General features: G+C 37.0%; 6 protein-coding genes across 6 annotated transcripts in view; 2 read left to right on the forward strand and 4 right to left on the reverse strand.

The window, feature by feature from the left end:
- The first annotated feature begins 85 nt into the window (after positions 1-85).
- LOC148910476 (uncharacterized) lies at positions 86-1,157 on the forward strand. Its single transcript, XM_089031386.1, has 2 exons — positions 86-194; positions 328-1,157. The coding sequence occupies exons 1-2, from the start codon at positions 86-88 to the stop codon at positions 1,155-1,157; spliced, it is 939 nt and encodes a 312-aa protein (XP_088887512.1).
- On the forward strand, positions 1,132-3,252 carry LOC148910477 (uncharacterized). The gene has a single exon (XM_089031143.1). The coding sequence runs from the start codon at positions 1,219-1,221 to the stop codon at positions 2,800-2,802; it is 1,584 nt and encodes a 527-aa protein (XP_088887269.1). The 5' UTR covers positions 1,132-1,218; the 3' UTR covers positions 2,803-3,252.
- A 423-nt stretch (positions 3,253-3,675) lies between these two features.
- Positions 3,676-4,272, reverse strand: LOC148910478 (uncharacterized). Its single transcript, XM_089031387.1, has one exon. The coding sequence runs from the start codon at positions 4,270-4,272 to the stop codon at positions 3,676-3,678; it is 597 nt and encodes a 198-aa protein (XP_088887513.1).
- A 22-nt stretch (positions 4,273-4,294) lies between these two features.
- LOC148910479 (uncharacterized) lies at positions 4,295-5,158 on the reverse strand. The gene has a single exon (XM_089031388.1). The coding sequence runs from the start codon at positions 5,156-5,158 to the stop codon at positions 4,295-4,297; it is 864 nt and encodes a 287-aa protein (XP_088887514.1).
- A 1,285-nt stretch (positions 5,159-6,443) lies between these two features.
- LOC148910480 (zinc finger MYM-type protein 2-like) lies at positions 6,444-8,491 on the reverse strand. Its single transcript, XM_089031322.1, has 2 exons — positions 7,697-8,491; positions 6,444-7,607 (listed from the first exon to the last, which is right to left on the reverse strand). Exons 1-2 carry the CDS (start codon positions 8,131-8,133, stop codon positions 6,638-6,640), a joined length of 1,407 nt encoding a protein of 468 aa, XP_088887448.1. The 5' UTR covers positions 8,134-8,491; the 3' UTR covers positions 6,444-6,637.
- A 1,798-nt stretch (positions 8,492-10,289) lies between these two features.
- The window catches only part of LOC116307611 (uncharacterized), an 8,799-nt gene continuing 5,812 nt past the window's right edge, over positions 10,290-13,276 (reverse strand). Inside the window, exons 5-6 of the mRNA XM_031717879.2 lie at positions 12,253-12,445; positions 10,290-10,662 (exon numbers count right to left, since the gene is read on the reverse strand). Coding sequence (XP_031573739.2) covers positions 10,442-10,662; positions 12,253-12,445 — 414 coding nt within the window. The 3' untranslated portion in view covers positions 10,290-10,441. The remainder of the gene's footprint in view (positions 10,663-12,252; positions 12,446-13,276) is intronic.

Genomic DNA, 13,276 nt, shown 5'->3' on the forward strand with positions numbered 1-13,276 from the left:
ATGTTGTGATAATAGTAGGCCATTTTTATAGTGTTTAGAGTTTTAGCTCGCTTCAGAGCCAAATAACGTCTCAAAACTTTGGAAAATGGCTGTGCCAGTGCTCTCGAAATATGGATCAGGTCTTGAAAGTCATGTAAAGGAACGTTATTTGAAGAAGATCGAGGCAGTAGGCGTTGATCCAGTCACCATACCAAGTGAGCAGTTTGATCCTGAATGTTTTGTTTAGTTACTTGGTTTTGCAGACGAGCTATTATACGAACGATCAGTTTAAAAATTACAAGAGTTTGGAAGCATATAATCAAGTGGTGTCTGGATTTGTGGCTTCAGTAAGAGGACGAATTATCTCAAGCAAGCATGTGGTCGTGGCGAAAGTTCGCCATTCCCAACGCATGAATGACCCTCTGGCCGATATTTGGATCATTGCCGGCAAGGATGGTACGATTTTTTCTGCTCATTGTTTGGGTTGTAAAGCAGGCCTAGCAGAATCTTGTTCGCATGTTGCCAGCGTCTTATTTTACATCGAATGTTGGACAAGAATCAACGGGAAATTAGCCTGTACCCAAGTTAAGTGCACGTGGCTTCTTCCCACGTATGTCAACCAAGTATCTTACGCAAGGGCCAAGGACATAGATTTCTCTTCTGCGAAAAAACTCAAAGAGATTCTAGACAGTAACATTGATAAATTGAATGATGAAAATTTAGGACAGTCTCGTAAAAATCAAGCTGGACCTGGACGAGACCCGAACCCTTCAGCCCAAGTTTCAGCAGCGGAAAAGGAGGAATTTTACACAAAACTCTACAACTGCCAAACAAAAGCTGCTTTGTTAAGTTTAATCGACCCCTTCGCTGACCATTTCATTTCCAAAAGTCGGAATGTTCCAGTTTTATGTGATCTTTACGAGCCTTGTAATTTAGATCTAGATTATCTAGAACTGTTGCGAAAGTGCTTAGATGTCAAGCTGAACATTTCAGACGAGGAGATAAAAGCGGTTGAGCAAGACACAAGAGATCAAGCTAAGGGCCCAGGTTTTTTTAGACATCGTGCTGGCAGAATTGGAGCCTCTGTATGTGGTGCTGCCTACAACACCAACCTAGCTCAGCCCTCCCAGTCACTGATCCAATCTATCTGCTACCCCCCACTTGTACAAGCTGGATAACAAGGCCATTCGACATGGCATCAAGTACGAACAGTATGCCATTAATGCATATGAAAGCTTAATGAAAACAAAGCATATTAACTTTGAACTTAAGAGATGTGGTTTGTTCATCAACAGGGAATTTCCTTTCATCCATGCAACCCCAGACTTTTTAGTTTCTTGCAATTGCTGCGGATTGGGATGTGGAGAGGTGAAATGTCCCATTTCCATCCCCAACTGTGACTTTAAGCAGTATGTTCTACAAAAAAACTCTTGTCTTGAGGTGGTAAATGGCCTAATGAAGCTAAAGAAGAGCCACAATTATTACTTACAGGTTCAACAACAGTTGTTTACTCTGCCAGAAAGAAAATATGCTGACTTTGTTGTTTGTGCTGTGGATTCAGATGGAAATGCACACATTGTGTGTGAGAGAATTTACCCAGACCCCCACCACTTCAAAACTGTCGTGAAAAAGCTTGAAGCATTTTGGAGGATTGGCATACTCCCTGAGATCTTGGGACGGTGGTACACAAGAAAGTGCAATGTTATCATTAAAGTTCCAGGTGATCAAGCAGTCTGCTTTTGTAGAGGACAGTGCAGTGATGAGATGGTCTCCTGCAGTAATGCTGACTGTCCTTATGGCCAATTTCACATAGAATGTTTGGCTGTAGGTGGGAAGTCCATACCTAAAAGATGGTATTGTCCTCACTGCAGCAGGCTGCCACAGTTTAAGAGAGGAATTGGGGCTTCAAAAGCCAAGCCGAAACCATCTACTGTCAACCAAGCTGCAATGCAATGCAATGCTATTTGTGTTTGTAATGCAAAGGCACTCATAAGTGATAAACTGGTCGAGTGCCACAATGCCAACTGTACAAATGGTCATTTTTTTCATCTTAGCTGTTTGGGATTGAAAAGAATGCCAAAGAATCACCAGTCAACGTGGGTGTGTGGTGCCTGTAAAGCTAAAGAAAACAAATCATCCACACCTACCACTTCTACTTCTTCAAAGACAACCTCTGCCAAGCCAAGCAATTCACCATCACCAGAAACTTCAGAATCACAAACAGATGATTGTAATAGTGACAGTGAAGACGATATTGAAATCACACAGGTTACAACCGGTGTTGTTGACAAGTATAGTGCCCTTGCAACACTAAACAATGCTGATTATGACCTCATCAGTGATCCTGCTGGATGGCTTAATGGTGATATAATTCAAGCTACCCAAGTATTATTGCAGAATGTAAACCAGTCAATTGAGGGATTTCAGCGCCCAACCCTAGGAAGAGTAAGGAACTTTGATGTAGTTTCGGGAGAATTTATTCAGATTTTGCATACAGGGACTGATCACTGGGTATGTATTAGCAGTATAGGATGCTTACCTGGTGTTGTAAATCTTTATGATAGTCTCTACCATCATGCAATTAGCCAGGAAATAGAGGAGCAAGCAAATGACTTAATAGGTGGAAGACTAGTTAATTTAGAATTTGTACCAGTTCAGCAACAAAGTAATGGTAGCGACTGCGGAGCTTTTTCAGTTGCTTTTGCTACGTGTTTGGCTTTTGGTACTAACCCCAGTCATGTAACTTTTGATGTTGCTAAAATGCGTCCCCATTTATTAGCTTCCCTTAAAGGTGGACAAATAAGCATGTTTCCAACTTTTTAATTCATTCTTTAGCAAAGAAAATTATTAGTGATAAGTAATAGTCAGTAATATGACATAAATATTATAATAAATAATTTTTAATAAATAACCAAAAGCAAAAAGCTGATAATCAAAATAAATACTTCATTTAAGCGATTTAAATCAGACATCTTTTCATTGGAACTCAGTGAATAAAATGTAAAAATGTTTGTGTCTGAACTGTCCAGCATTATCAGCTTCTTACTTTAGGCTCAGTCAAAACAGATTAATTCTGCTTTGAGAAATACACCAACATATTAAAATCTTTTCTTTCGAGATTCAATCTACATCTCTTATTATGAAATCTAGTGACAATATTAAAATAAGCAGGAACCCATGTTCAGGGAAATGGTGTATCAGGGAAGAAACAGTAACATGACAATGAGTCATACATAGAGCAATATTTCTAGCAATAAAATTAATTAATAAACATTTCAGTTGCTATTGAATATTATTAGACCTCTGTTTACCTTTGGCATAATATTTTTCAATTTCTCTCTGGCTAAAAAATTGTTAGTTGAATCAAAATCAGTATTCATGTGTTAGCCACAGTTATCTTCATAGCACATAATCTCAGATGAAAAATTAGGCCATAGGTAAAGAGTTATTTTTACTTTCTTTTTCCTTCATGCCCTTTTTCATATCAAAATTTAATTTTTAAGATTGTTTGTCCCCTCCATATTTGGACTTGTTGAAGAACGTGAATAAAATTGTTGCTTTATTTCTAGTGAAATAGTAATTGTGATTTTAGTGTTTTGTGCCTGTCGCAATGTAATAATGATTTCTCCTGGTATAATGTTATTATAGAAAAAACTTTAAACATTGTTACCACCCCTGCTTTTTATGAAAAATGTACTACTCAAATGGCACTATGGAAGGACAAAAATTAACAAGTGCAGAGCAAACCCTTAAAATGCGGTCAATGATTGGTACCTGGAATTCAGGTGACCCATTCTGGTTGCTGCTTACAAAGTTTGTGGGCAGTGTTCCTTCCAGAATAGTGTATTTTCGCCGCAGTAGACCAATCACTCTTTCGACGTGTATCCTAACACTGGCTATCCCCCTTGAATGTTCAACGTCAATGGGATCTAACTGGGCTTTCCCTTTGGTAAATGCTGGAATTACCAGTTTTCCATGCTTTAAACCAACACTTTCTGTGATGGTAAATCCCCGATCAGCCATGACTGTATCCCCTGGGGTCAACTTATCTAAGAATCCACAATTCTCAGTTAAATATTTATCTGAGGTGCGGCCACCCCAAGCTTCAGAAACAAAGCAAATTGTACCTTGGGGAGTGATACCAATAAGGATCTTTATGGTGTTGTGGCGCTTATAAGATGAGAACGTTTGAGCTCTGGCCATAAGATTTGTTGGTTTTTCAATAAAAACTTCAAAGCAATCGATTATGACAGTTACTTTGCGCCTAAATGTATATTGAAAGCACATTGGCATAGTTTTCCACAACTGTTCCCTTTCAGGCCAAATGGATAAAGCAGGACAACCTAGAATCCATTGCCAATATCCAAGAGGTAAATATTCTTGATACACTTGACAGGGACACCACGAAACGATACGCTAGGTCTTGAAAGGGAACGTTTAGTCTCAGCTTCATCAGTACCAGCACAAATTCTTGAAATCTATTAAGAACTGTAGATTTCCGTTGAACATGTGGCGCGACATGCTCAAACACCACCGTCAGGACTTCATAGGAAGGTAGTCCTGTGTAAAATCGAACTTTATCAGCTGTATCGAAGAATTCTCTGTCCGGAGCTTGATATGCAGATTTTAAAAACATGTATTCAAATTCATCTGTCTGTGTGTCAGCGTTCTGTGAACCTTCAAAATAAGTTAAGTCTAAGTCCATCTGTGTTGACTCGTCCTTGAAAGTCACTACGGGTGTCTGGGTGCTCTTGTCGAGTATTTCTTCACGCTCATCATTCGCACTGCTGCAAGAAGGCTCAATATTAAAACATGAATTACTCTGTGTTTCGGTAGAAAACTCGGTGTCTTGGACAGCACTCCCAATTTGATTCAAGTCCTTCTTTTTCCTCTCGACTCCAAGTTGCTGATGTTCTATGATTCGCTTCCTGCGCTCTCTTGCCCTTTCAGCTCGTTCTGTCTTAGCTTTCGCTGCTTCCTTCAGATCTTCTTCCTGACTTTCCTTTTTTCCAAGGTTAATAGGTGGAACCCAATCAATATTGTATCTGTCCCAGACTTTTGCAGGCTTTCCAGAGACAAAGTGAAGACCACAAACACGTTCGGTTTCAAGAACCCTCTTCGCGTCAGTATCGCCTCGACTGATGGCCGAAATCCAAAGCCTTCTCCGCTCTCGTGTCATCTCTTCGTGCTCTTCGCCTTGATTCGATATCACTTTAGGTATTGAAGAAAAGGAAACTTTTTTCTTACCGCTCTTTGAACCTCAACCAACTACGATACAATGCACCATGTTCAGTGAAAAGTTCACACATATCTCTCTGTCGCGTCTGTTTGTTTACTATCGAGGGGCACAAAGATGGCGGATAGCAACCGTTGTCAAGACCGGTGTCACGTGGGTGAAAGCCAAGAATACAGTGAAAAATAAACTGGTACTATACATCAAGAGGCTGCCAGAAGGATAGAAGGATATCAGTACTGTACTTCTTTGCAAAGAGCCTTTGAATCAATTATAGCTGAAAACTAAACCAATTTTGTGTTAACAATGGTAATGGTAATGGTAATGGTAATGGTAATGTGGGTTCAAAATATTTGATTTACCAGGTCAAATACCTTTCCGAAAGTCTAACAGACTTTGTACCATCCAAAAGGATGACAGTGTTTACGAAGAATTCTTTCGATTTTCTGCTATGAAGCCCGAGTTCACGCAGATATGCGTCTATAGTTTCATTTCAAAAGGGGGAGGGGTGAGAAGTTATTTTACGTTTAGCACAGGGGGGGTTTAGCTTCAATTTAAGCCCAATTTGGAGAATTTTAGAACCCCCCCCCCCGATAATTATTTAACAGTCCCTAAACATTTTGCGTGAATTTGTAACGCAAACTAAAAGTTTCTGTTTGTTTGTTTTTATTGAATTATTGTATATAAAAAAAATTTACTCTGTACACAAGTTGGTATATGCTAAAACAATTATTCGCCTCAGGCTCATTGAATATGGAGAATATTTACCTCGCGTCTCAGAATATTCCCCGATATTTACTTTGCCTTCGGCAAATAATTGCTAAATATATAACTCATAAGGTATAAATAATTGGAGATGTCAAAAATAATCAATATTCTGTCAGCAGGGACACAAAACGACCTCACCTTAGTAAAATTGATAAAGGGGGAGAGTACCTCCGCTGGCAGAGTATATTACGAATTCTCATACTCATTAATTATTCATGAGGTAACTAGCCAATCGATTACCTCGTACCTGGTCACATGATGTATCTTGAAACTAGGTCAAGTGTCTTAAAGCCGGGGAGGGTTTTGATATCAGCAGGGAAGAGGTGGGGCTGATGAATTGGAACAAAAGAAATTAATTCAGTCGACCAACAACTGGATCAAAATTAATTCAGTCCAAGGACTGGAACAAAATTAATTCAGTCCAAGCATTGAATCAAGTCAATATATAGAAAGATGAAAACAGAAAATTTAATTCATCAAGCATTTATTTCAGAAGTTATTACCAATAAACTATAATCAATAATAGTTGCAAATATACTCAACACTTCGTTTAACAACTTACTTAGATATTAATGAAATTTCAAAACAATTTGCTATCGTAAACTTAGCATTTTCTATAAGTATAAATATAAGTTTTAGCATTCATTCAAGCGCAAGCTAGATTTTGAACTGGTTGATTGTAACATTACAGTTGCCAGATATATTGATAGGCCCGTCAGAAGAAAAGCTCCAAAAATTAGAACATGTATTTTCATTTAACTGAGCTTCGTGCTCATAACCAGTGATATCATTAAATATAGATTTTAATTCATTGATATCAAATACAGGCATTTCTATATCATTCTTAATTTCACTTCCCTTAATTTCATTCTTTGACTCAGATGAAACCTGTTTTGGCTGAGCTGGTGGGTTCAAAATGTTAGAAACTTTTTGCTCCTGCTCCTTGCTACTTTTTTCATATGCCAAAAGAGCATCACTAACGTGACCACTTCTGCTTCTTATAAGCTTTTCGTCAACACTTGCATTAAACAGTTTGCTAACACATGTAACGCGAAGACTATGGCTAGTTTTCCTTTTACTGCCAATTGCCAAGCACAAACTAGGAAGAATTTCATTGAGAGTATGAATTCCTACAACACAGTTTTTGTACGCAAATTTTCCGTCCTTATATGGCTGAAAATAGAAACCTTTTGCTTTAACACGAAGATTGTTTACGAGGTCAAAATACCGATTATAAATCTTAACCAAGCAACGCTCGTGGCTCTCATTGCCCTTTTCGTGGCAAACATGTTTAATCACTCTCGCTTTCTTTTTCAAATCTGCTATGCCACCATGAAATGTTTTGGAAGAATTTTCACGATAAATTATGGTATTATCGCCTTCTATTTCGATATCGCTAATCCTTAATTGCCTATGTTCTTGAGAACGCATGCCAAATAGTTTACCATTATAAAAGTACACTGTATTAAGCAAAATCTTAGCTGTTGACTGGCCTAGTACTCCTTTCCTCCACATCGTCTCTTCCTCTTCTTCTGTAATCACCTCTTTTTCTTCCTTTCTATTAGTAACCCCTTCGGCGTGGACACTTTTCATCTCTGCATCCAGAATTTTTCTCAGTCCAGAAAAACTAAAAGAAAAACGTTCAGTTAGAATAATATAAGGTTTTATTCATGTGCAAAGTAAAGCAAATAAACAGAAAGTTTCTAATTAACTCACCACATGTTAGACTTGTCAAGCATATTGACGTCGTTTCGGTTTTTCGACTCTAGGTGGCGTTTAAGGCTAGCGATAAGCTGATAAAGCGTACGAGCAGGATATGGCGAACCTTTCTTGTTTGCTGCTTCTTCAACAAATTTGCCAAGCCAGAAGTTTAGGGATGGAACTGTCATAGTTTCCCATGCCTCAATATCCAAATTTTGAATGCTCTCTAGCGAGACATCCATGGAGGTAGACTCCAAACTTGCCACTTTGTTTTCTCTACTTTGCCTCCATTCTTCAAAAATATTTACAGCCCAGTTATTCTTGTAACGGGTTGAAATTGGCACAGCTTTTTGCAAAAGTTCTTCTTCTTGGGCTTGACTTTTCACTTTTCGAAAGCGTTTTAAAGGTAGAAGCTCCGCTTCTTCATCGCTGTCTCTTTGACGAGAAGCCATGTTGAAATGAATACATTCAGAGAAAAATAACTGCTATTTGCATAAGTAATTCAGATAGCATTTATCTTAAGAAATCCCAAAGGATGAAAGCAAAATAAAACCATTACAAAACAAAAGATTGTCATTATTACAACTAGGTGAATGGAGCGAAGATCATATACAATGAAATAAATACAAGATAAAAACAACATCCCTCCCGAATAATTAATGAGTATGAGAAGTCATTTCAAATCCTCCAAATCGGACTGGACGGGATTTCAAAGTCCTTGCAATTAGTTCCAGTCCTCGGCTTCGCCTCGGACTGGAACTAATTGCGCGGACTTGAAATCCCGTCCTGTCCTCATTGTCGGATTTGAAATATTACTTCTAATTATTGAAAAAAGTCATCCAGTGAGTTACGGAAGTTACTTAATGTTGACACACTTTTTATATTATCAGGGAGGCTATTCCAAAGAACAGCCCCTCTGTAGTTAAAACTGCGTTTCCATGATTCACTATCTTGTCTGGGTGTTTTCAAGTGTTCTCCAAGAATTCAGGTGTGTGTTGTTTAGCAAACAATCGTATATCATTAATTTTTGACAAGCATTTTTTCTCGACGAATCGACAAATCAAAGACTTTCCCTCAAAACTTTTAATATTTCTATCGATAAGCTTAATTTATTTTAATGCTGGAGGAAATATAACATGCAGAGCATATTACAACCAATATTCGTCCTTTGTTTAGCTTTGTAAATCATTACAATTCGGTTGTTTTTAGCCAACTATCATATGTTTTTCGTTCAAGAAAAATTCAGCTTTGTTTGCTTCATATCGCAGGTCCCATCGGCAAAACAAAGCTGAAGACTTTCATTCAATGATTTTATATCTTTCTACAGATAATTTATTTATATATTGAATGAAATGTAAAATTACACCAAACATTCAACTGTTTATTAAGTTGTTCGAGATAGCCATGATTATACAAATGAGCTTAAATTTGTGTTGTTGAGAGATGATATTGTATAAAGACCTTGTCTTTCACTTTATAACCAAGCTAAAAAATGTTCAAAAACATTTACAGATGCCAATTTACTGACAAAGAAATTAGTCATTTTGTGTTTTGCATTATTTTCTATTTTGTCTCAGTTGTTCGTGTCAAGTTTAATACTGAATGTAAACTTTGCTTTTCGAAAACTTTTGTCGTTCGTGATTTTCGTATCTTTCTCACACATGAAAACAGACATGAAAACTGATAAAATCGTATCTCAAAATTTAGTAAGCTTAGTTTTCAAGCTTCTCGAAAAGTAGTTAATTCTCATATGAAAGGAATAAAATTATTTCAATGAAGTAATTAAGAAAACTTTTTCCTTTTAACTGATGACACATTTGGTTTTAAATGTTCAGGGCCTTCATTTCTCAAGTTTAGTTAGTTGATGATCTCCAGGCAATTTTCTCTCTGATGCTACCACAGCATTTGTTTTTGTTTTTTTTATTTTCATTGCGGTAAAAATAAATTTAATATAAAAACATCAAAATTCTTATGGTTTTCCAAACATCGTTATGTGAAAGACGCAACTAAGCTTTAGTTTTTCCCCACCTTAACCAGTTTTCAAGTCTGTTTTATAGTCCTGATTTGTCCTAAAAGAATCGGGAATCTCCAAAATTTCGATTTCAATGAAAGACATCCAAGGTAAATTTCACTAAACCTGATATTTCTTTGGATTGTCTGTAGTTATCTTTCGTTTTGTCGGCCATGGAAAACTTTGTCGAAGAATCTTCAAAGAACAAAAATAGCCCGTGGGGTGGCTGGTGGTGAGTTGTGTTCAAAATTCCTAAGTGGGATGGTATAATCGCGTATAAAAAACAATGTAGTGCATTTTGATTCGACTTCAATGCATGGTTTTTATTATGGGATACGTTATCTTCATCTCGAATAAAAATAATTGAAGATTTTTTTCCCGATTTTATTTTTGCCTTTCAGATTCATTCAAATTGGGCTCCCTGGCTCCCTAATTTCGTATCAGGAGCTCCGCTTTTAGGCAGTGCCTAAATATATATATTACTGCAGATTAGGAAGGGTTGGGAGGCAGGGCCTACAGTTTTAAATCCTTATCCGAGAAGACTTGAGGGTCTAACCATTTGCAGATATTATCACAAAGACAGCACCTTTTCCTCAGTTATTTTAAGACCCTGAGTGTTGGTAATTTTTATTCATATAATATTGCCTTGTTCAAAAAGATGATCAAATTACACATTTTCATCTGTTCCAGGTTTTATTTTTGCTGCAACCACATTAGTCTTTTACAAGAATAGTACAAAAAATACTTCACTATGGACACTTAGGAGAGCAGCATAAGATACTGGTGTAAAGGTGCTTAGTAAGGTCTCTGCATTGAAGAACTTTTTTGTGAAAATTCATTTCGCATGTTACGTAATATACACAGCTTTTGCTTCGAATCTTGCAAGTGAACAACCATGTATTAGGATGACAGCTAGTGGGGAATTGTCTGTTGCATAGTGGCAAATTCGATATGTCACGCCTTTTTCTATCTGTTGAAAAAAATTGATAAAATACAAAAATGATAATCCATGACCAAAACTATCTTCAACAAGAAGCATTTCGATTACCAGTTGTATATTTGAGGGAAGCTCCAAGAAAAATGCTAAATGACTGATTATTCATTTTTTCTTGGGACCAGTGGAACCCGTGTAATAGAACGACTAATAAAATAACTAGCTAACATGAAGAATAAAAAATTAAATAACTAAGCTAGGGGGAAGCGTCAAAAGGACATAACATGACACATGGAAAAACGAACGACGACCATAGCTCTTAGTTCTAAACTTTGGTCTTGTTAGGCGTAGGTTGACATTTGTATTTGACCATAGAACTCTGCTTGGTTCATGTAGAGTAAGCAAATCAGTTAGTTATTCAGGTGCCATCCCATTTAAAACTTGGTAAGTGGTCAGAATATTGTTAAAGTGCCACTACGACGAAAATCGCTCAAACTTGGATTCAGCTGAAACTTCCTAAGAATACTCTTTAAAGGTCCAATAATCACTGTATGAAGTGTTTTCTCAATATTCAGTACGAAAGTATGATATTTTTACGATTATTTTTTGGAGTCTGTGACGTCATACACTCAACATCAAACATTGCTACATATATTTCTTTGTATATAAATCCTTAATTTATTTTATTCCTATGAAGCCCAAAGGATGGCTAATGTGCTTATTTCACATTACTTGTGACTATAATTTATATTTTGGGGTGTTTAGGTATTTCTTTCTCCTTTTACTACTGATATTTTGATCATAAACTACAAAGAAATGTATGGAGCGATGTTCGATGTTGAGTGTATGACGTCACAGACTCCAAAAAATAATCGTAAAAATATCATACTTTCGTACTGAATATCGAGAAAACACTTCATACAGTGATTATTGGACCTTTAAAGAGTATTTTTAGGAAGTTTCAGCTGAATCCAAGTTTGAGCGATTTTCGTCGTGGTAGCACTTTAAATTATGCGCTTGCGTACAGGGAGCAAGTGGAGATTGCCCAGAATTGGTGTGATTTCCTAGATTCAGTAACGAGGCCAGCAGCAGAGTTTTGAATACCCTGTAGTTTCGACATTTTGTTTCTGTAGACCATATAACACACTATTGCAGTAATTAAGTTTTGTGGTTATAAAGGCATAAATCAGTAACTTGTTGTTGTTCGTCCACTGTAAGATATCTATTGCACAGACGTGATGTCTCATCTGTTCTAAGCACAACAAGGTACATTTGGGTGTCATCAGCATTGATCATAGATTGAATGGCATGTTGGCGAATGATTTCTTCAGCTGGTGCCACATATATAGAAAACTACAATGCGCTTAAAACCGAACTCTGAGTAACGCAATAACCAAATCAGATGGTCTCAACTTAGTGTGGTTAAGAAATATTGCAGAATAGGTAAAAAAAAACAGAGAACAGGTCGCACATTGCGCATATTTCGACATGCCATGTAAATAATTCTTAAACATTCCAACTTGTTTAAATTCAAAGTGTTTTATTTCTTTTAATTGGATAGATTAATATAAAACTGGAGAATAAAATATGAAAAATTTAAATACGAGTACATGAGAGTACACTTACCAGTGCGCGTATATTGGTGGTCTCCAGCCATCACAGAGACTGAATCAGCAGTAAATGGCTCTAGGCGATAGATTGGGAACTGGCCACAGAAATCACGAACTGCCTGCCTTAAAGCACTTTGGTTAACTCGAGCACCAACTCTCCATTGCTGGATGGTCTTTTCAATCTTGTGAGTCGCTGAACTACCAGACAACTACATAGGGCAACATAAGACATTTTTCTTACCAAGACTTTCATATGTAACAACACATATTAAATTTAGGCACTGCCTAAAAGCGGAGCTCCCATTGTTTTAGTACACAGGGAGCCCAACTTCGATAAAACTGAAAGATGAAAATAAAATCTTATATTATTTTTCTTATTGAAAAAATAAAATGTATATATAAAGTCGACCACCGTAATAAAAAAAACAGCGAAAAATAATCCAAACAAAATGCCTGATTACACATCATTTTTTCGCGCGAGTCTGTTTTCGACCGTTACTACTCTGTAGCGTATTGAACTTTTTCACGTGTAAGCACCCACCACAAAGCACCCTCAGCATTAAATTTGCATTTAAGACATCGTAATTCGAAAATTAAACTTTTTCATGGATTTCTTTTCTATAGTAGACAGCCACCTTAACCCTATTCCAACCGGGGAGGGGGGGGGGGGGTAGGGGAGGCTTTTGAGACCCGCTCTAACTTTCACGTCGTGCAACTTTTGAATCGTTAAAGCTAAAACCACCAAACATGACTTTTGCTAAAATTTATCTGGAAACACTATTTTTGATATAATAATCCTTGCCCACGAATTATGACGTTTTTATGGTAACCAATTACTGACAGGTGATCTTTACGACATCACTGATTTTAACTTATTCAATAGAATCTCCAGGTTTTCTTTTAGCAATTGTAATTTTCCCCTTAAAGGCTTAGCAGACATCAAACTTTCATTGAATATATATCTTTTAAAGTTTTGTGTTATACTTTCAGTCTTGGAGGGAATATCCAATTAAGAGAGTTTTAGCTAAATATGCCTCATA

The sequence above is a fragment of the Actinia tenebrosa genome, unplaced genomic scaffold (assembly GCF_029948245.1).
Source record: "Actinia tenebrosa isolate PJP-AT-01 unplaced genomic scaffold, QUT_ActTen_1.0 PGA_scaffold16__25_contigs__length_10494907, whole genome shotgun sequence".
Lineage (NCBI taxonomy): Eukaryota > Metazoa > Cnidaria > Anthozoa > Actiniaria > Actiniidae > Actinia > Actinia tenebrosa.